The sequence below is a fragment of the Scyliorhinus canicula genome, chromosome 27 (assembly GCF_902713615.1).
Source record: "Scyliorhinus canicula chromosome 27, sScyCan1.1, whole genome shotgun sequence".
Taxonomy (NCBI): Eukaryota; Metazoa; Chordata; class Chondrichthyes; order Carcharhiniformes; family Scyliorhinidae; genus Scyliorhinus; species Scyliorhinus canicula.
The window spans coordinates 16,318,852-16,339,386 of record NC_052172.1 but is presented as its reverse complement, the minus strand read 5'-3'; the positions used below and the strand labels follow the sequence as shown (position 1 = coordinate 16,339,386).

Sequence of the window (20,535 nt, the reverse complement as noted above, 5' to 3'; positions counted from 1 at the left end):
GAGAAGTTTGAACTCCGGAGCCATGAGAGAGACGCCGTACAGATTTTGGAACACAAAAAACCCAGCTCGTTCTTCGGTTTTCTTTCTTTTAATAAATTTAGTGTACCCAATTCATTCGTTTTTTTCCAATTAAGGGGCAATTTAACGTGGCCGATCCACCTACCCCGGCACATCTTTGGGTTGTGGGGGCGAAACCCACGCAAACACGGGGAGAATGTGCAGACTCCACACGGACAGTGACCCAGGGCCGGGATCGAACCTGGGACCTCGGCGCCGTGAGACAGCAGGGCTAACCACTGCGCCACCGTGCTGCCCATTCTTCAGTTTTCTGTTGGACGCGCTGTTCGTGCCCAGATACAGACGGCAAATCAGCAGTTCCCTCACAATCCTCCAATTTTTAACGTATAATATCCGGAGATGACCTTGCTGTCAATACCTTGTATCAGTGTTCAAGAACACCAGAACTTTGCCTTCATGTGGGTCCCTTTCATAACCTTGGAACGTTCCAAACTGCCTTCCCACCCAGTGAAGTGCTCTCGAAGCCACAACGCAGGAGACGCCTGGAGCTAACTGGTGCACAGCAAGCACCCGCACGCCAGCCTGAGGGGCCAAACGGCCTCCCTACTGTGCGGTAACCAGCCTGCGAGGGACAGAACGAGCCTGACAGGGCCGAAGGGCCTCCAGCTCATCCTATATTGCTCGTATTGTGTGAGCACAGCCCCCCCCCCCCCCCCAACTGTGTCGGGGAGAGGAGGGTAACAGGCAGGAATGGGTTAATGCCTCAACACGACTGTCCCTCACTCCACACTCTGTAGCTATGTTGAGCTTTTTATTCTCCCTAACAAGCCCTGGCAGATCAGAGTAACTCTGCCGTCCATATATAGACATGCCGTGAATCCTGCCTCATGATAGGCTCTCGGCGTCTCGTAAGTGCCTGTCAACAAATGGCCTACCTCCCTTTTAGCTTTTGCAGATATTGTTAAACCAGGAAGGGTACTACAGTATTCCGGCTTTCCAAACACAGAGCCTCCCCGGCCACTTTCACCTTGAACGGGGGGCGGAGGGGGAAGGATTTATAGTCGGAAAGATGTTACGGGAAGCAGTTTGCCGCAGAATCTGAATCATTTTGATCTCCCTCCTTCCCCTGCTAATCTGTGTGTGTGTCTGTGTGTGCGCGCATATGTGTGTGTTTCAGACCTTCCCACTTGTGGCCTGCAGCAGATGGCAAAGCAGGGGCCTAGATTAGCAGCAACCTTGGACAGGAGTCACCGCACTCTGCTACCTACTTCTGTGTGATGAAGGTAAGAAGGGGAGTACCGGGGGGGGGCGTTCGAAAGAACTCGCAAGTTAAAATCAGGAAGGGGACAGCTTTCGGTGCGTCCCGAATTTATGGTTCTGTTGCCACTGGTAGCTCGGCCCCCAAGCTGTTTGTTGTGGGTTGCTTAACTCCTAGTCCTTTCCAGAACTGGCTTGCATCTCCCTTTATATTTCTGTGTGTAACGTCCCCCACCCACCCCCCCCTCACTTCCCTGCATCACCTCACACCAACCCCACCCCCTCCCCCTCCCCCTCTCTCGCCTCCCCCTCCCCCACCACCACCTTGAAAAAGGAAAATGTCACTTGTTTTAAACATGTCTCGTTCCCCGGCTGTGCGCAATATTTCTGACTTTCTATCTCTTCTGGGCTCTCCCCCCCCCCCCCCCCCCCCCCCCCCCAGTCAAACCCCAGCGTTGGCATCTCTCCCTCTGGCCCTGGCCTCCAGTGAGTGGGGTCTGCTGCCAGTCTGTTCGACGTGCACCTGACTCCAAAATGGCACAGAGGCTGCAAGCTGGGCTTCCTCGAGGGTCGGAGGGGGTCTTACGCTTCGACACCCCCAGCTGGGCCGCCACGATGTGATTCTTTGACGCAATGTGCTCCTATTCATAATAATCTTTATTATTGTCACCAGTAGGCTTACATTAACACTGCAATAAAGTTACTGTGATAATCCCCTCGTCGCCACATTCCGGCGCCTGTTCGGGTACACGGAGGGATAATTCAGAATGTCCAATTCACCTAACAAGCCCGTCTTTCGGGGCTTGTGGGAGGAAACCGGAGCACCCGGAGGAAACCCACGCAGACACGGGGAGAACGTGCAGACTCTGCACAGACAGTGACCCAAGCCGGGAATCGAACCTGGGACCCTGGCGCTGTGAGGCAACAGTGCTAACCACTGTGTTACCATGCCATCCCCTCACTGCTGCTTTCCCCTCTACTTGCGCTGAGGAGTGGGGGGGGGGGGGGGGGGGGGGGGAATAACTAAAAGGCTTCTCCCCATTGGAGCTGAAGGGGCAAGTCTAGGGAGAGAAGGCAATGATTAATTATTTCTCAGGGTGGTGGGATGCGGGGGGGGGGGGGGGGGGGGTCACTGGGAGAGTTGTCACCATCTCGCTAACATCCTGGGAAGGCAAAGCTGGATGCAGTTCGGGCAGTGGGGGTGGGAGCGTGGAAAGAGAGAGGCTAAATCACCCAGAGAGCTACGCTAATCGATCTACCCAGAGAGTCTGTGTCGGAGGTGATGACTGTGTTCGAGGCTGAGATTTCAAGGTGGCCCCTTGGTCCTGGGTTACCCGAGGGATTGTTAAAGAGGGGGGGGGGGGGGGGCCGTTATGGAGTCTGAGGTGGGGAAATGACCTTTGCAGTTAACCCTTGCAGAAGACACCCCCGGCGTACTTCAAATACTGACCCCTCTGAAGCAGCACTGGGCTGACCCCCCCCCCCCCACTCTGGAGACGTGGCAGTTTGCAGCAGGGGATAAACAGGGGTCTGCCAATCTCTCCCCCTCCCCACCCACCCAAGCCCCCGATGGCCCATTGTGGTGACGTACCCAATCCAATCCCAGATCTGTGCTGAGTCAGCAGCGGTGGGTGACAACACCTCCCGGCAAGGATTGCAGCTCCGAAATCGAAAAGAAGAAATGTTTGCATATATATAGCGCCCTACATACCCAACAGATACCGCGGAGCGGTTTCCAGCCATTGAGGTCCCTTTCGAAATGTCGCCGCTGTTGTAATGCGGGGATTACAGCCAATTTACGCACAGCAAGATCCCAGAAACAGCAATGTGGTAATGATCAGACGAACCTTTGTTTTGTGATGGTGATTGAGGGATAAGGATTGGGCAGCATAGAGAGGGGGGAGATCTTGCCCCCTCCCTCTTCAAAATGGCACCATGGGATCTTTCTTCAACCGCCTGAGCAGGCAGACATGGCATCGGTCTAACATCTCATCCAAGATGTATTTCATCAGAAAGACAGAACCTCTGACCGTGTAGTTCCCCAGGCCCTGTCTCCAGTTGGGGTACAGTTCCCCCAGGCCCTGTCTCCTATTGGGGTACAGATCCCCAGGCCCTGTCTCCAGTTGGGGTACAGTACCCCCAGGCCCTGTCCTGTTGGGGTACAGATCCCCAGGTCCTGTCTCCTGTTGGGGTACAGTTCCCCAGGCCCTGTTTCCTGTTGGGGTACAGATCCCCAGGTCCTGTCTCCTGTTGGGGTACAGTTCCCCCAGGCCTCTCTCCTGTTGGGGTACAGTCCCCCAGGCCCTCTCTCCTGTTGGGGTACAGTTCCCCAGGCCCTGTCTCCTGTTGGGGTACAGATCCCCCAGGCCCTGTCTCCTGTTGGGGTAGTTTCCCCTGGCCCTGTCTCCTGTTGGGGTACAGATCCCCAGGCCCTGTCTCCTGTCAGGGTACAGATCCTCAGGCCCTGTCTCCTGTCAGGGTACAGATCCCCAGGCCCTGTCTCCTGTTGGGGTACAGATCCCCAGGCCCTGTCTCCTGTCAGGGTACAGATCCTCAGGCCCTGTCTTCTGTCAGGGTACAGATCCCCAGGCCCTGTCTCCTGTCAGGGTACAGATCCCCAGGCCCTGTTTCCTGTCGGGCTACAGATCCCCAGGCCCTGTCTCCTGTTGGGCTACAGATCCCCAGGCCCTGTCTCCTGTCAGGGTACAGATCCCCAGGCCCTGTCTCCTGTTGGGCTACAGATCCCCAGGCCCTGTCTCCTGTCAGGGTACAGATCCCCAGGCCCTGTCCCCTGTCAGGGTACAGATCCCCAGGCCCTGTCTCCTGTCAGGGTACAGATCCCCGGGCCCTGTCTCCTGTCGGGGTACAGATCCCCAGGCCCTGTCTCCTGTCAGGGTACAAATCCCCAGGCCCTGTCTCCTGTCAGGGTACAGATCCCCAGGCCCTGCCTCTGTTGGGGTACAGTTCCCCAGGCCCTGTCTCCTGTTGGGATACAGTTCCCCGGGCCCTGCCTCTGTTGGGGTACAGATCCCCAGGCCCTGCCTCTGTTGGGGTACAGTTCCCCAGGCCCTGTCTCCTGTTGGGGTACAGATCCCCAGGCCCTGCCTCTGTTGGGTACAGATCCCCAGGCCCTGTCTCCTGCCAGGGTACAGATCCCCAGGCCCTGCCTCTGTTGGGGTACAGTTCCCCAGGCCCTGTCTCCTGTTGGGGTACAGATCCCCAGGCCCTGCCTCTGTTGGGGTACAGATCCCCAGGCCCTGCCTCTGTTGGGGTACAGTTCCCCAGGCCCTGTCTCCTGTTGGGGTACAGATCCCCAGGCCCTGCCTCTGTTGGGTACAGATCCCCAGGCCCTGTCTCCTGCCAGGGTACAGATCCCCAGGCCCTGACTCCTGTCAGGGTACAGATCCCCAGGCCCTGTCTCCTGCCAGGGTACAGATCCCCAGGCCCTGCCTCTGTTGGGGTACAGTTCCCCAGGCCCTGTCTCCTGTTGGGGTACAGATCCCCAGGCCCTGCCTCTGTTGGGGTACAGATCCCCAGGCCCTGCCTCTGTTGGGGTACAGTTCCCCAGGCCCTGTCTCCTGTTGGGGTACAGATCCCCAGGCCCTGCCTCTGTTGGGTACAGATCCCCAGGCCCTGTCTCCTGCCAGGGTACAGATCCCCAGGCCCTGTCTCCTGTCAGGGTACAGATCCCCAGGCCCTGTCTCCTGTCAGGGTACAGATCCCCAGGCCCTGTCTCCTGTTGGGCTACAGATCCCCAGGCCCTGTCTCCTGTCAGGGTACAGATCCCCAGGCCCTGTCTCCTGTCAGGGTACAGATCCCCAGGCTCTGTCTCCTGTCAGGGTACAGATCCCCAGGCCCTGTCTCCTGTCAGAGTACAGATCCCCGGGCCCTGTCTCCTGTCAGGGTTCAGATCCCCGGGCCCTGTCTCCTGTCAGGGTACAGATCCCCAGGCCCTGTCTCCTGTCAGGGTACAGATCCCCCAGGCCCTGTCTCCTGTCTGGGTACAGATCCCCAGGTACTGTCTCCTGTTGGGCTACAGATCCCCAGGCCCTGTCTCCTGTCAGGGTACAGATCCCCGGGCCCTGTCTCCTGTCAGGGTACAGATCCCCGGGCCCTGTCTCCTGTCAGGGTACAGATCCCCAGGCCCTGTCTCCTGTCAGGGTACAGATCCCCAGGCCCTGTCTCCTGTTGGGCTACAGATCCCCAGGCCCTGTCTCCTGTCAGGGTACAGATCCCCGGGCCCTGTCTCCTGTCAGGGTACAGATCCCCAGGCCCTGCCTCCTGTTGGGCTACAGATCCCCGGGCCCTGTCTCCTGTCAGGGTACAGATCCCCAGGCCCTGCCTCCTGTCAGGGTACAGATCCCCGGGCTCTGTCTCCCGTTGGGGTGAGGTTCTTCAGGCATCGCTTGCGCACCACCAACTCCGGCCATTTTCCACACCAGCACAAACAGCAGGCAGAGAGGAGGAGGATAAAGCCGAGATTCAACCTCACGATTCCATGCACTGAGCTCACAGTCTTTGAGCTGAAATCAGAGGGGCAAGATCGGACTGAGCAGATACCCCCATCCCACAGGCAGTGAGAGGAAAATCAGGGTGAGGGAGATGCACGTGCCCCCCCCCCCTCCTCACACCAATCGATACTGCGGTGTTATGAACAGGAGCCAGACAGCGTTACCCCTCTAATGCCAAACCCAGGTCCAGAGACGGGTAAAGCAGGTTTTCTATTCCCACATCAACATTTCCTTGGCTTTAAGGGTATATTTTTCCTTCATTGAACCCCTCTGCATTCTCCACAGTTCGATTGGCATTCCATTTGCTTCCTCCACCACCGACGCACAGTAGCAGCCGTATGAACCGTCGACAGGTTTCACTGCCGCACCTGGTAGGGATGGTCACCGTGCGGTTTCTTGCACAAGTGATCATCCATTCAGCGGCAGCAAGCCGGCCTTTTAGGACCAGTTAGGGCAGCGGGGGGAAAAGTAAGCCGAGCTTCCCCGCACCCCGGACCTTCTCGTCAGACTCCCCAGTCTGCAATTGGGATCAAGAACCCCGGCACAGTGGTTAGCACTGTTGCCTCACAGCGTCAGGGACTCGGGTTCGATTCCGATCTAGGGTAACTGTGGAGTTTGCACCTTCTCCCTATGTCTGCGTGGGTACGGGCAGCACGGTGGCCTAGTGGTTAGCACATCCGCCTCACGGCGCTGAGGTCCCAGGTTCGATCCCGGCTCTGGGTCACTGTCCGTGTGGAGTTTGCACATTCTCCCCGTGTCTGCGTGGGTTTCGCCCCCACAACCCAAAAATGTGCAGAGTAGGTGGATTGGCCACGCTAAATTGCCCCTTAATTGGAAAAGATAATTGGCTAATCTAAATTTTAAAAAAAAAAATGTCTGCGTGGGTTTAATAATAATTATCTTTATTATTGTCACAAGTAGGCTGACATTAACACTGCAATGAAGTTACTGTGAAAAGCCCCTAGTCGCCACATTCCGGCGCCTGTTCGGGTACACGGAGGGAGAATTTAGAATGTCCAATTCACCAAAAGAGCACATTTTTCGGGACTTGTGGGAGGAAACCGGAGCGCCCGGAAGAAACCCACGCAGACACGGGGAGAACGTGCAGACTCCGCACAGACAGTGACCCAAGCCGGGAGTCGAATCCAGGTCCCTGGCGGTGTGAAGCAACAGTGCTAACGACTGTGCTAACGTGTTGCCCACGACCTTCCGGAGGATTCCGGGTGTCCTCCGGTTTCCTCGCACAGTTCAAAGATGTGTAGGTTAGGTTAGATGGTTAGTTGCATTGACTGTGCTAAATTTTTCCCTTAGTGTCCGAAAGGTAATGCAGATAGGGAGGGCCTGGGTAAGGTGCTTATTTGGAGGGTCGGTGCAGACTCGATGGGCCGAATGGTCTCCTGCACGGTAGTGATTCTATGATTCTATTCAATAAATGCTGCAGGACCAATCGGGAATCCAAATGAATAAGTGTCTGCTTCTAAACTGGAATCTAAATTATTTCAGTCTTCTTATCCCACACCTAATTGTCTCCCTCCTTTTCTAAAGGGGTTGGTTTTTTTGTTGGGGTACAGTGGTGATGTTGCTGGATCAGTAATTCAGAGACCCCAGGCTAATTCGCTGGAGACATCCGTTCAAACCCATAAGGCTGGTGGAATTTAATTCAATTAATTAAAAAAAAATTAATTTAGAGTGCCCAATTCATTTCTTCCTATTCAGGGGCAATTTAGCGTAGCCAATCCACCTACCCTGCACATCTTTGGGTTGTGGGGGTGAAACCCACGCAGACACGGGGAGAATGTGCAAACTCCACACGGACACTGACCCAGGGCCAGGATCGAACCTGGGTCCTCCGCGCCGTGAGGCAGCAGTGCTAACCACTGTGCCACCGTGCCGCCCTAAATTCAATCAATTAATACTAGACTCAGTAATCATCAATTGGCCGTTAAAAGCCCATCTGGGGGGCAGCTCGGTGGCACAATGGTTAGCATTGCTGCCTACGGCGCTGAGGACCTGGGTTCGAATCCCGGCCCTGGGTCACTGTCTGTGAGGAGTTTGCACATTCTCCCCGTGTCTGCATGGGTTTCGCCCCCACAACCCAAAAAGATGGGCAGGGTAGGTGGATTGGCCACGCTAAATTGCCCCTTAATTGGAAAAAAATAATTGGGTACTCTAAAATTTTTTTTTTTTTTAAAAGCCCGTCTGGTTCACTAGGCGGAAGGAAATCTGCCGTCTTTACCGGGTCTGTCCTACACGTGACTCCAGATCCACGGCAATGTGGTTGACTCTTAGCTGCTGACCCAGCACTCAGTTCAAAGGGCAATTAGGGGTGAGTCCACACCCTTACGAAAGAGTAAATTTCAAAGAAATAGGCACCTTTGAGGGGCTCAATCTCCTTCAGGAGCTCGCTGGGTATCACTCTGCCCTCCCAGACTGAACTGCGTGGGTTCAAATGCCAGCCCAGAGACTTGGCGCAGAATCCTGGCTGGCCCCTCTGGTGCAGGACTGAGGAAACCCCGCACTGCCAGAGGTGCTGTTCCTCAGAAGAGATGTTAAACTGAGACCCTACTGGGGTTGGGGAAAAAAAAGTCAGTGTTTTTTTTTAATATCCACCTGAAGGGGCATTAGAGGCCTCAGTTCAACATCTCAATGGAAGAGAAAAGGGAGACATAGTATCAGCCAAGATTGGATTGAATGGTGAGGCAGGCTTGATGGGCCGAATGGTTTACCCCTCTTATTTCTTATGTGTGTTCAGGAGCCCAATAGATTGCGATCCATGTATGTAATTTATATATGGTTACTTAGGTTAACGTATTCAGAGGGCAGCACTGCTGCCTCACGGCGCCGAGTTCCCGGATTCGATCCCGGCTCTGGGTTACTGTCCGTGTGGAGTTTGCACATTCTCCCCGTGTCTGCGTGGGTTTCGCCCCCACAACTCAAAGATGTGCAGGGTAGGTGGATTGGCCAGGCTAAATTGCCCCTTAATTGGAAAAAAAAAATTGGGTATTCTAAATTTATTTTAAAAAAATTAATAAAGTTACGGTGTCCAGTTTATATGTCTGCTAAAGCTGTGATTAAGGGGTGTTTTTTTAGTTTCTTTTTCTGCCCTGCCCCACGTCTGTTGTTTTTAGTCTCGGTAGCATTGTGGATAGCACAATTGCTTCACAGCTCCAGGGTCCCAGGTTCGATTCCGGCTTGGGTCACTGTCTGTGCGGAGTCTGCACATCCTCCCCGTGTCTGCGTGGGTTTCCTCCGGGTGCTCCGGTTTCCTCCCACAGTCCAAAGATGTGCAGGTTTAGGTGGATTGGCCGTGATAAATTGCCCCTTAGTGTCCTAAATTGCCCTTAGTGTTGGGTGGGGTTACTGGGTTATGGGGATAGGGTGGAGGTGTTGACCTTGGGTAAGGTGCTCTTTCCAAGAGCCGGTGCAGACTCGATGGGCCGAATGGCCTCCTTCTGCACTGGAAATTCTGTGACAATTCTGTGAGTTCTGCTCTGGATTCCTGAGGACAGGAGGTGTGTTTCTCAGACTGACTTCTGAAAGCTTCTCCCCCCAAGGACGATCTGTAAGCCATTGAGTGTCAAACGTAATGATAAGTGGCATTTGATCTGAGTGTGTGGATTTATACTGCGTAAGAGAGAGTGCTGCTCAGCGGGCACGTGAACTCTGATTGGTCGAGGAGTTGACATGGAGAAGGCATCAGGGAAGAGTTAACTGCCAAGCTGTTGCCTGACTTCAGAGCAGGCAGGTCGACTCTGATTGGTCAAGCCATCACCCTGAAGAATGACCCAGGGAATGGCTGTCCCCCAAGCGTTTGTTTAATGGGAAGAGGCGCAATGTGTGGCCAAGTTATTTCTGTTAGTGCAGGGCAGGGGCTCTGTGTATGAATACGTACAGCTTCCTGTAAATGGGCCATAGTCTTAGCCCGGCAGATAATCTCAAACTGATTGCCGGTGTAATTCTCAGCACAGTCAGGATTGTTCAGCAAGTGCTGGTTTGTGCCAATGTTTCTGAGCCTCCTCCAATGTTTTTTTCCCTTATCCTGTCAGCATATTCTTGTGTTTCGTTCTCCCTCCTTAATGCGTGTCTCTAGCTTTCCCTGAAATGCATCAGTCACTCCCTGCGTGTGAGTTCCACATTCCCTGGATGAAGACATTTCTCTCGAGTCCTTTGTTGAAGTTACTAGCGACTATCTAAGTCTTACTTCAGGACTTCTCTCTCTCTCTCTCTCTCTCTCTCTCTCTCTCTTTTCCTCTCCTCCCCCCCCCCCCCCCTCCCCCGCCCCCCCTTCTCTTTCCTGGAGACATGACCCCCCCTGGCCAATTCCAGCCTATCATGATAGCTGTAACCCCTTGGTTCTGCCCTCACCCTCGTGAAACCCGTTTGCACCTTCTCAAGTGCTTTTGTATCTTTCTGCCGACCAGAACCACGCACAGAAGGGCAGCAGGGTAGCCCAGTGCTTAGCACAGTTGCTTCACAGCTCCAGGGTCCCAGGTTCGATTCCCGGCTTGGGTCACTGTCTGTGCGGAGTCTGCACGTTCTCCCCGTGTCTGCGTGGGTTTCCTCCGGGAGCTCCGGTTTCCTCCCACAGTCCAAGGACGTGCAGGTTAGGTGGATTGGCCGTGATAAAATTTCCCTTGGTGTTCAAAAAAGTTAGGCGGGGTTACTGGAATAGGGTGGAGGTGTGGGCTCTTTCCAAGGGCCAGTACAGACTCGATGAGCCGAATGGCTTCCTGCCCTGTAAAATCTATGATTTTGTGACATTCCAGCCAAGGTTTGACGCATGTTTAACATAACTTCAACAAGGCCATTCAGCCCTTCAAGCCTATTGGGCCATTCGTTGCGATCTTGTCTGATCTTCCATCTCAGGGACTCCTTCCTGCATTATCCCAAAATACCTTCATCCCTTTAGTACAGGCAGCCCTCACACGTACGGCATAATTCGATAGGCTGAATGGCCAACTTCTGCTCCTATATCTTATGGTCTACTTGGTTCCTGTCAAGTGACTGGGGTGAATGTTGATGCCTGCACGCCACAGGGCAAGTTCCTCGGTTAGTGTGGGATACATAACATAGCGGCTTGATCACTATCCGTTGCCTGTTCAGCCTTGAATACCTACGAGGCTGAGCGTGTATTAAATACGTATAAATGCATTAAAATCGCAACAGCTATGTTAAAAATATTTAACAGAATAAAACATTTGGTTCAAACCCAATGGGGCAGCAGGGTAGCATGGTGGTTAGCATAAATGCTTCACAGCTCCAGGGTCCCAGGTTCGATTCCCGGCTGGGTCACTGTCTGTGTGGAGTCTGCACGTCCTCCCCCTGTGTGCGTGGGTTTCCTCCGGGTGCTCCGGTTTCCTCCCACAGTCCAAAGATGTGCGGGTTAGGTGGATTGGCCATGCTAAATTGCCCGTAGTGTCCTAATAAAAGTAAGGTTAAGGGTTACGGGTATAGGGTGGATACGTGGGTTTGAGTAGGGTGATCATGGCTCGGCACAACATTGAGGGCCGAAGGGCCTGTTCTGTGCTGTACTGTTCTATGTTCTTAAGATTGGGGCTGGCTTAGCACAGTGGGCTAAACAGCTTGTAATGCAGAACAAGGCAGCAGCGCGGGTTCAATTCCCGTACCGGCCTCCCCGAACAGGTGCCGGAATGTGGCGACTAGGGGCTTTTCACAGTAACTTAATTGAAGCCGACTTGTGACAATAACCGATTACTATTATTAAGATGGTTAGACCTGTCCGGTCATGCAGATGGATAGAATGGCGATGCGCCTGTACGAATGTGCTGTCGTGGCGCACAGAGTCAAAACAGAGCTTGTCACGTCCAAGTGGGGTGTCAATTTATAAACATGGCAAGTGCCATTCGGAGGGCTGCCTGTATCCCGAAATCTGTCGATCTCTGTCTTGTCGTCTCACAACTGAGCTCATGGGCTGGAGACTTCCCAAGATTCACAAGCCTCTGGCTGAAGAAATCGCTTCAGAATTCAGTCCAATATGGCCGCCCCCTCATTCTCACACCTCGAACCCTGAGGTTTGGACTCTCCAGCCGAACTTGCGTGGGGGGGGGGGGGGGGGGGGGGGGGGGTGGCGCAGTGGTATTGTCAGTGGTCTACTAAACCAAAAAGCCAGGGTAATCTGGGGCCGCAGGTTCGAATCCCACCACAGCAGATGGTGCAATTTGAATTCAGTAAAAATCTGGAATTAAAAATCTAATAGTGACCATGAAACCATCTGGTTTAATCTGCCGTCCTTACCCCGGTCTGGCCTACATGTGACTCCAGACCCACTGCATCATGGTTAACTCTTAATTTGCCCTCTGAAATGGCCTAGCACGACACTCAGTTCAAGGGGTGTGGTGGTACGACTAGGAGGTTTACGGTACCTATCTGCCATTGGTGCAGAGCACTCGCTGCCCATTGGCTCAGGTCGGTCATGTACACCTCTGCTGATTGGTTGAGGCTAGTCATGTGACTGCTCACCGATTGGCCGAGAGGCAAGTAGTCCCGCCTACGAGGCAGGGTATAAGAACCCGTAGGACCCGGCAGTCGGCCTTTCTCTGTCAGTCGACTGCACACCACTAGTTGATTAAGGCCTGATATATGGAACTTCTTCACGACTCGAGTCCAATTGATGGTACATCAAGGGGCAATTAGGGATGGGTCGAAAATGCTGGGCCGAGCCCAGCGACGCCCACACCCCACGAATGAATAAAAAAACAAATCCTCCTAACATCTGCCTTTAAGAATTTGATACGTTTCGATGGGATCACCTCTGCTTCCAAACGCCAGAGAACACAGGTCTCGTCTAACTCAACCTCTCCTTGCAGGATAATCCCCTCGCCCCAGGGTCTCGGTCTCGGGAACCTTTCATTGTGCTGCACCCAAGCCGAACGCCTGCTCCCTTTATGGCTGTCACCGCATTGCTGGCTGTGGGACCTTGCTGTGCGTGAATTGGCTGCAACGTTCCCCTGTATTCATTGCGTTTAAATTCTGTCTTTCTCGTCAAGCTATTGAGTCCTCTGTCCTAATACCTCCTCATCAAAGTGGCTCAGTGTCAAGCGCTGCCTGATTATTCTCCTGTGAAGCAGATTGCGACGCTTTACTATGTTAAACGTGCTAGAAAAACACCAGCTGCTGTTGTTGTTTAAACAACTGATTTATTCTGTGGAGAATGTTTCATTGATGTGTGTGTGTGCAAGTGGAAGGGGCTTTAGAATATTGCACCTGTGAACTCAACACTTATGCGTGGGCTCGTGGTACCAATGCTTTGCTCAGGGTGGGACTGAGATTCATAGCCGGAGTCGGCGCAGTGCTGCGTCCCGAATCAGCTGATCGGAGACGGGGGGGGGGGGGGTTCCGTTTGGCCTCTCCGAAGGGGGGAGGGGGCATCACGATCGGTGTCGGGTACTTGGGCTCAGTGACGGTCCTGCCTTTGGTCGAAGAGCGCCTGACGCCTGAAGGGACGGCCCAGGTGACGGAGGTGACTCGATGGGCAGCCCCCCCCGCCTCGGTTTAGAAGATTGAGACATCGAGTCCCACTCCAGAGACTTGAGCCCCTACCTCACCCCCCCCCCCCCCCCCCCCACACACACACACACACACCCTACCCAGTGACGCCAACGCCCCGTGAAAGAAATTTTGAAAAGGAAAATAGAATGCGGGCTGGCAGTCCCAGTGTGGCACAGAGGAAGCTCTGCCCTGTCAGAGGTGCCGTCATTCTGATCAGCTGTTAAACCGAGGCCCTCTCAGCCCTCTCAGGTAAGTGTTCAAATAAAGTCCCACAGCCCCATTTCAAGAATCAAAGGGCAGCACGGTGGCGCAGTGGGTTAGCACTGCAGCCTCAGGGCACCGAGGTCCCAGGTTCGATCCCGGCTCTGGGGTCACTGTCCGTGTGGAGTTTGCACATTCTCCCCCGTGTCTGCGTGGGTTTCGCCCCCACAACCCAAAGATGTGCAGGGTAGGTGGATTGGCCACGCTAAATTGCCCCTTAATTGGAAAAAATTAATTGGATACTCTAAATTTATTTTTAAAAAGAATCATAGAATTTTAGAATTTACAGTGCAGAAGGAGGCCATTCGGCCCATCAAGTCTGCACCGGCCCTTGGAAAGAGCATCCTACCCAAGCCCACACCTCCACCCTATCCCCGTAACCCTGTAACCCCACCTACCCTTTTTGGACACTAAGGGCAATATTGGTCACTAAGGGCAATTTAGCACGGCCAATCCACCTAACCCGCACATCTTTGGACTTGTGGGAGGAAACCGGAGCACCCGGAGGAAACCCACGCAGACACGGGGAGAACGTGCAGACTCCGCACAGACAGTGACCCAAGCCGGGAATCGAACCCGGGATCCTGGAGCTGTGAAGTAACTGTGCTACCGTGCTGCCCGTGATCCCAGGGCAGACAAGGCTATGGGCCAAGTGCTGGAAAATGGGATGAAAATAGTTAAGTGGTTGTTTCTAACCGGCGCAGATGCGATGGGCCGAAGGATACTGGAAAAACAGTATCGTTTAAAAAGAATTTTTCCAATTAAGGGGCAATTTAGCGTGGCCAATCCCCCTACCCTGCACATCTTTGGGTTGTGGGGGCGAAACCCACCCAGACACGGGGAGAATGTGCAAACTTCACACGGACAGTGACCCAGAGCCGGGATCGAACCTGGGACCTCGGCGCCATGAGGCAGCAGGGCTAACCACCGCGTCGCCGTGACATCCTACACCCCACCATCCTGACCAATATTCACCCCTCAACCGCCATCATTTAAAGGGAGATTATCTGGTCGTAACAACATTAAAAATAGGGTCCGAGTGGGCCATTCAGACCTTCAAGCTTCCTTCCCCACCCCCCCCCCCGTCAAACATTGGTGTTCGTGGGAGCTTGCTGTGCACCAATTGGGGCCACGTCACCGACATCACAACGGTGCCGGCGCACCAGTAGAGCTTTCGTGGCCGCTGGGCGCGTTTTGGGATGTCAGTGGGTAGACACAACAGAAATGCAAGTTTATTTTCCCCCTTCAGTCCGAGTGAGGCTGTGGAGAACGATCGACATCCCTTCTACACCAGCAGTGGGTAACCTGCGACCCTGGGAGGGGGGGGTCCCATGTAGCCCATCTAGGGTCTGAGTGCCGGTCCCACGAGACATTTTGTTGACCGTTGCCCCCGCCCCCCTGGCAGGGATGTCACATTCCGCTGATTTCCGTCCATGTCGTTTCTTTCCTACCAGTATGAGTCATCGAGGTCCACAACGCAGAAAAGACCCTTCAGCCCATCGCATCTGCGCCGGTCAGAAACAACCACCTAACTATTCTAATCCCATTTCCCAGCACTCGGCCCACAGCCGTGTCTGCCCCGGGATCGCAAGTGAACATCGAAATCCTTCTGAAATGTTGTGAGGGTTCCCGCCTCCGTCACCCTTTCAGGCAGCGAGTTCCAGACTCCCACCCCCCCTCTGGGTGAAAAGGTTTTTCCCTCACATCCCCTCTAAACCTCCTGCCCCTCACCTTAAATCTCTGCCCCCTGGTCATTGATCCCTCCACCAATGGGAATTTCTTCCCTGCCCACTCTCCCCCGCCCCTCATCATTTTATACATCTTAATCATGTTCCCCCCCCCCCCCCAGTCTCCTCTGCTCCAAGGAAAACCCCAGTGTATCCAATCTCTCTCCATAGCCGAAACTCTCCAACCCAGGCAACATCCTGGTAAATCTCCTCTGCACCCTTTCCCAGTGCTATCACATCCCTCCTATAATGTGGAGTCCAGAACGGCCACACAATACTCTAGCTGCGGCCTAACCAACGGTTTATACAGTTCCAGCATAACTTCCCTGCTCTTAAACTCTATGACTCAGCTAATAAAGGCAAGTGTACCATCTGCCTTCTTAACCTCTGTATCCACCGGCTCTGCTAGCTTAAGGGATGGGTGTACATACTCACCAAGATCCCTCTGATCCTCGGTGCTTCCCAGGGTCCTGCCGTTTATCATGTATTCCCCCTGCCCTGTTTGTCCTTCCCAAATCCATCACCTCACACTTATCCGAATTGAATTGCATTTGCCGCTGATCAGCCCATCTGTCCAGTCCGACTATATCCTCCTGTAATCTAAGGCTCACTATTTACCACCCCACCAATTTTCATATCATTCGCGAACCTACTGATCAACTTTCCGACATTCATTTTTTAAAATATAAATTTAGCGTACCCAATTTTTTTTTTCCAATTAAGGGCCAATTTAGCGCGGCCAGTCCACCTAACCCTGCACATCTTTGGGTTGTGGGGGTGAGACCCATGCAAACAGGGGGAGAATGTGCAAACTCCACACGGACAGTGACCCAGGGCCGGGGTCGAACCTGGGTCCGCAGCGCCGTAGTCCCAGTGCTAACCACTGTGCCACCGTGTTGCCCTTACCTTCCTCCATTCATGTCTAAATCATTTATATAAACCTCAAACAGCAAGGACCCCCAACACTGATCCCTGCGGGACCCCACTGGACACAGGCTTCCAGTCAGAAAAACACCCCTCGACCATCACCCTCTGCTTCCTGCCACTCAGCCAATTTTGGATCCAATCTGCCAAATGTCCTTGGATTCCATGGCCTCCTACCTTCGCTAACAGTCTCCCATGTGGAACCTTAACAAAAGTCTTGCTGAGGTCCAAGTCGACTACGTCAAATGGACTTCCTTCATCCACACACCTGGTCACCTCTTTGAAAAATTCAATTGAGTTGATCAAACATGTCCTCCCCTTAACAGAACCATGCTGACTGTTCCTGATTAATCCCTGCATCTCCAAATCCTACCAACTGTCCTGGCTTGAGACAATTCACACCTCTGTGATTATCCCTCTCTCCAATCGCTCCGTCTGGACCTGTAAAGACTTAATTACCTGCACAGACTCACATTCGAAGTATCGCCCGGCATCATTGACTTTGTCTATATATGTTTTTGTGGAGGCCACCTCTCACCTGATGAAGGAGCAGTGCTCCGAAAGCTAGTGATTCCAAACAAACCTGTTGGACTTTAACCTGTTGTAAGACTTCTTAGTGTCTCCAAATGCGGATCAATTCAGTCTCTCAGAATTGCTTCCAATAGTTTTCCCACCACTGAGGTTAGACTGCCTGGTCCTGTAGTTTCCCCGTTTATCCCTTCTTGGAGACTGAAGTGATTCGCTCGTACAGCGAGGGCGAATGAAGTGAGGGGTGAGTGAAGTGAGGGGCGAATGAAGTGAGGGGTGAGTGAAGTGAGGGGCTGAGTGAAGCGAGGGGCGAGTGAAGTGAGGGGCGAGTGAAGTGAGGGGCGAGTGAAGTGGGGCGAGTGAAGTGAGGGGCGGGTGAAGTGAGGGGCGGGTGAAGTGAGGGGCGAGTGAAGTGAGGGGTGGATGAAGTGAGGGGTGAGTGAAGTGAGGGGCGAGTGAAGTGAGGGGCGGATGAAGCGAGGGGTGAGTGAAGCGAGGGGCGAGTGAAGTGAGGGGCGGATGAAGTGAGGGGCGAGTGAAGCGAGAGGCGAGTGAAGTGAGGGGCGAGTGAAGTGAGGGGCTGAGTGAAGTGAGGGGCGAGTGAAGTGAGGGGCGAGTGAAGTGAGGGGCGAGTGAAGTGAGGGGCGAGTGAAGTGAGGGGCGAGTGAAGTGTGGGGCGAGTGAAGTGAGGGCATGTGCTGATTGCTCACAACATTGACTGTGAGAGCTGTGCGCTTCCTCGGTGTCCAATATGTAAACATCTAATTTGTTTTTAACCATTTGGAGTTGACAATTCTATAAGGGATTGAGGATTTTCTATGACTCGTTGTGAAATATTTGTATTAAATGCGGGTCATAGTGAGCGAACAAGCTCAATTTCAGTCCTGTGGCCTACTCAGCAGCCGAGGTAGCCCATCACCGCTCTACAGGCAGGGCAGGCAATAGGGGTATGGAGGGGTCTTGGCATATGGGTGAAGAACAAGCCTTCCTGCGATTCAACAGCTCTCACACTCTCTCTTTTGTTTTGCAGACGAGGAGAAAATTGGGACGATCTCCTTCGACGTGAATGACCCTGAAGTGGGCCAGTAAGAGCTGGGGCCTGGCGAACGCAAAGGATGGAACAAAACACTTTCTCTCGCATAAGACTCTGGTGCCCCAGGCCTCTCGGCACCTATTCCCAGAACAAGCCATGCTGCATCAGTGTCAAAAAGACCATGGGCGATGCCAGGTCCAAGGAGAATGAGGCCTCGTGCTCGGAGAACCTGCCCCCTGCTTCTGCCAACCCCGGAGGTGGCACGACCCCAGGGGACGGGCAAGGGGAGGAGGGGCGGGTCATGCTGGACACCTGGTACGTCATCAAGCCGGGCAACACCAAGGAAAAGATCGCCTTCTTCGTGGCGCACCAGTGCGGGGGTGGCGGAGGCCGGAGCAACGCGGTCAAGGTCAAAGGCAACTGGAGTACGGACGGGACGAAACCCAAGAGGAGGCGGAAGTCGCATGACCCGACCAAAGCCTGCCCAGCAAGGCCGAGGGAGCCCTGCAGGCTGGCCGAGAGGCTGTGCGTCTGCTCAGAACCCGTGGAGCCGCCCTGCGAGAAGGACCCGGTTTCGGTGGCGGAGATGGTGGCGCGGGTGGAGCAGCGGGCGACCTCCCCCCCGCAAGGGCAGAACCGGCCGCCCCCGGAGCCGTGCGAGGGAGCAGCGGGCGACACCTCGCCCCCGCCGCCACCAATGGTAGTCCCCGAGGAGCAGGAATCCAGCCGGGGACGGGAGGGGTCCGCCGACACCAGGCGGGTGGCCGAAGCCATCGCCCGGATCGAGTCCGCCCAACGGGTGGGCGAGGAGGCCGGAGGGCGGCGGAACGGGCTGGCGAAGGGCGAGGGGGCCGGCGGCGGGGGGCCGGCGGGGGGGGAGCGGACCACCTGCTCCGCCGGCGAAGTGCGCATCGCCTTCCGGGTCGCCAGCGGGGACGCCCGGTCGCCCGCGGAGGCCCAGTCCGCCGGAGGGGGGCCCGGCTGCATCTTCATGAGCTGTAACCACACCGTCTGCAGCGGGGCCATGGAAAAGATCACCTGTGACCTCTATCATATCGTCAGCCCCTCCTCCTCCTCCGCCTCCGCCCCTGACTTCGCACCCGGAGGCAGCGGCAACAGCAGCTTGGCCCGCTCCCAGTCAGATGTAGAGATGGCGACGTCCCACCCAGTTGAAGAGCTACGGAAGGACAGCCCGCCTGAGGGCGCCGCCGCAGCCAGCCTTCCACTTCCCTCGGAGAAGAATGCGCCGCGGGACTGCCTGAACGGCTTCCACGTGGAGGTGGTGGTGACGGGCGGCGTGGACCAGTGCGTCTTCTTTGGCCGGGAGGGCGCCCCAGGCGACAAGGAGGACACGGTCTGCGTGACGGTCAGTGGCCCGAGCCAAGATTCCAAGTGTCTCGCCTGCGAGGACCCCCCGCCGGGCCAGCTCTTCTTCCTCCATTCTCTGGCCCAGAGTCCCGAGGCTGACCCCTCGGGGGAGGAGCCCTCCGATAGGAAACCCTCCCCCGCCAGGTCGGGCCACCCGGAGTCCAAGGAGAAGCCCGTCCTCCTGAGCCCCGAATCCGACCCGCAGGACGCCTCACTCTACTGCCTTTACCGCCACGTATCGCACGACTTCCTGGAGATCCGCTTCAAGATCCAGAGGCTCTTGGAACCCCGGCAGTACCTGCTCCTCCTCCCCGACCACGTGACCCTGAAGATCCTCAGCTACCTCCCCACCCGGGCCCTGGCCGCCCTCAAGTGCGTCTGCCACCACTTCAAGGCCGTCATCGAGGCCTACGGGGTGCGGGCCACCGACTCGCGTTGGAACCGCGACCCCCTGTACCGCGATGACCCCTGCAAGCAATGCAAGAAACGCTACGAGAGGGGCGACGTCTCGCTCTGTCGCTGGCATCCTAAACCTTATCACCACGACCTGCCTTATGGACGCTCCTACTGGATGTGCTGCCGACGGAAAGACAGGGACACGCCAGGCTGCCGCATTGGGCTCCATGACAATAACTGGGTGCAGCCCAGTGACACATTAAAGAGGGAGGAGGGGAGGTAAAACAAACAATCCAAAATGGACGCCTGAGGAAAGCTTTTTTTAAAAAGAAAATCCTCGCCCTCCCTCCCTCCTCCGTCCTGTGATTGAACATTCTGGCTTCTTGTGTGCTAGATCTATTTAATTTTTGTTCTGTTCGAAGAGGGTTTGCGGATCGTATGGTTATGAGATTAATTGTGGAGAGCATGATAAAGATTGTGTTTTTTTTTTCCTCTTCCCTTGTTATCCAAATATATTGAACCGTAATTTAAGATCAATGAAAGTGCAGCTTCGTTCATCCGCTCCCCCCCCCCCCCACCCCCACCCACCCACCAGGGGCAAATCCTCCTGAGCGGCCTCCTTCAGCGACCACCCTGACCACTCCGCCGGCTCCCACCCCACCCCCACTCCCTCTGGCGCCATCGGTGCACACGACTCGCGCACGTGGGAAACCAAGTTAGCGGATGCGAACCCTCCCTCCGCCGACCTCTCCCTGCTCCCCTCCCACCCACACCTCGCCCGCCTGCGGCTCGGCTTGCGCGACCTATGACTGCAGGCCGTTCCGAGTCGGAAGGCCTGAGGCCTGTGCTCCCGGGTTCGAGTCCCACTCCAGGACCTGTAGCCACGGAGGAGTGTTCAGGACGAGGATCGGCAGTTTGATCAGCGTCACTCGGTAATAGAGAAGCTGAATATTGCTGAAAAGAGGGCCACGTTGCTGATGTTTTCTGCGTTGCATTCATCTGG

General features: G+C 55.0%; 1 protein-coding gene across 1 annotated transcript; it reads left to right on the top strand.

Moving 5' to 3' along the window:
- Nucleotides 1–798: 798 nt before the first annotated feature.
- Nucleotides 799–20,063, top strand: fbxo46 (F-box protein 46). The gene is made up of 2 exons (XM_038786065.1): nucleotides 799–1,301; nucleotides 17,766–20,063. The coding sequence occupies exon 2, from the start codon at nucleotides 17,851–17,853 to the stop codon at nucleotides 19,813–19,815; it is 1,965 nt and encodes a 654-aa protein (XP_038641993.1). The 5' UTR covers nucleotides 799–1,301; nucleotides 17,766–17,850; the 3' UTR covers nucleotides 19,816–20,063.
- Nucleotides 20,064–20,535: the final 472 nt, after the last annotated feature.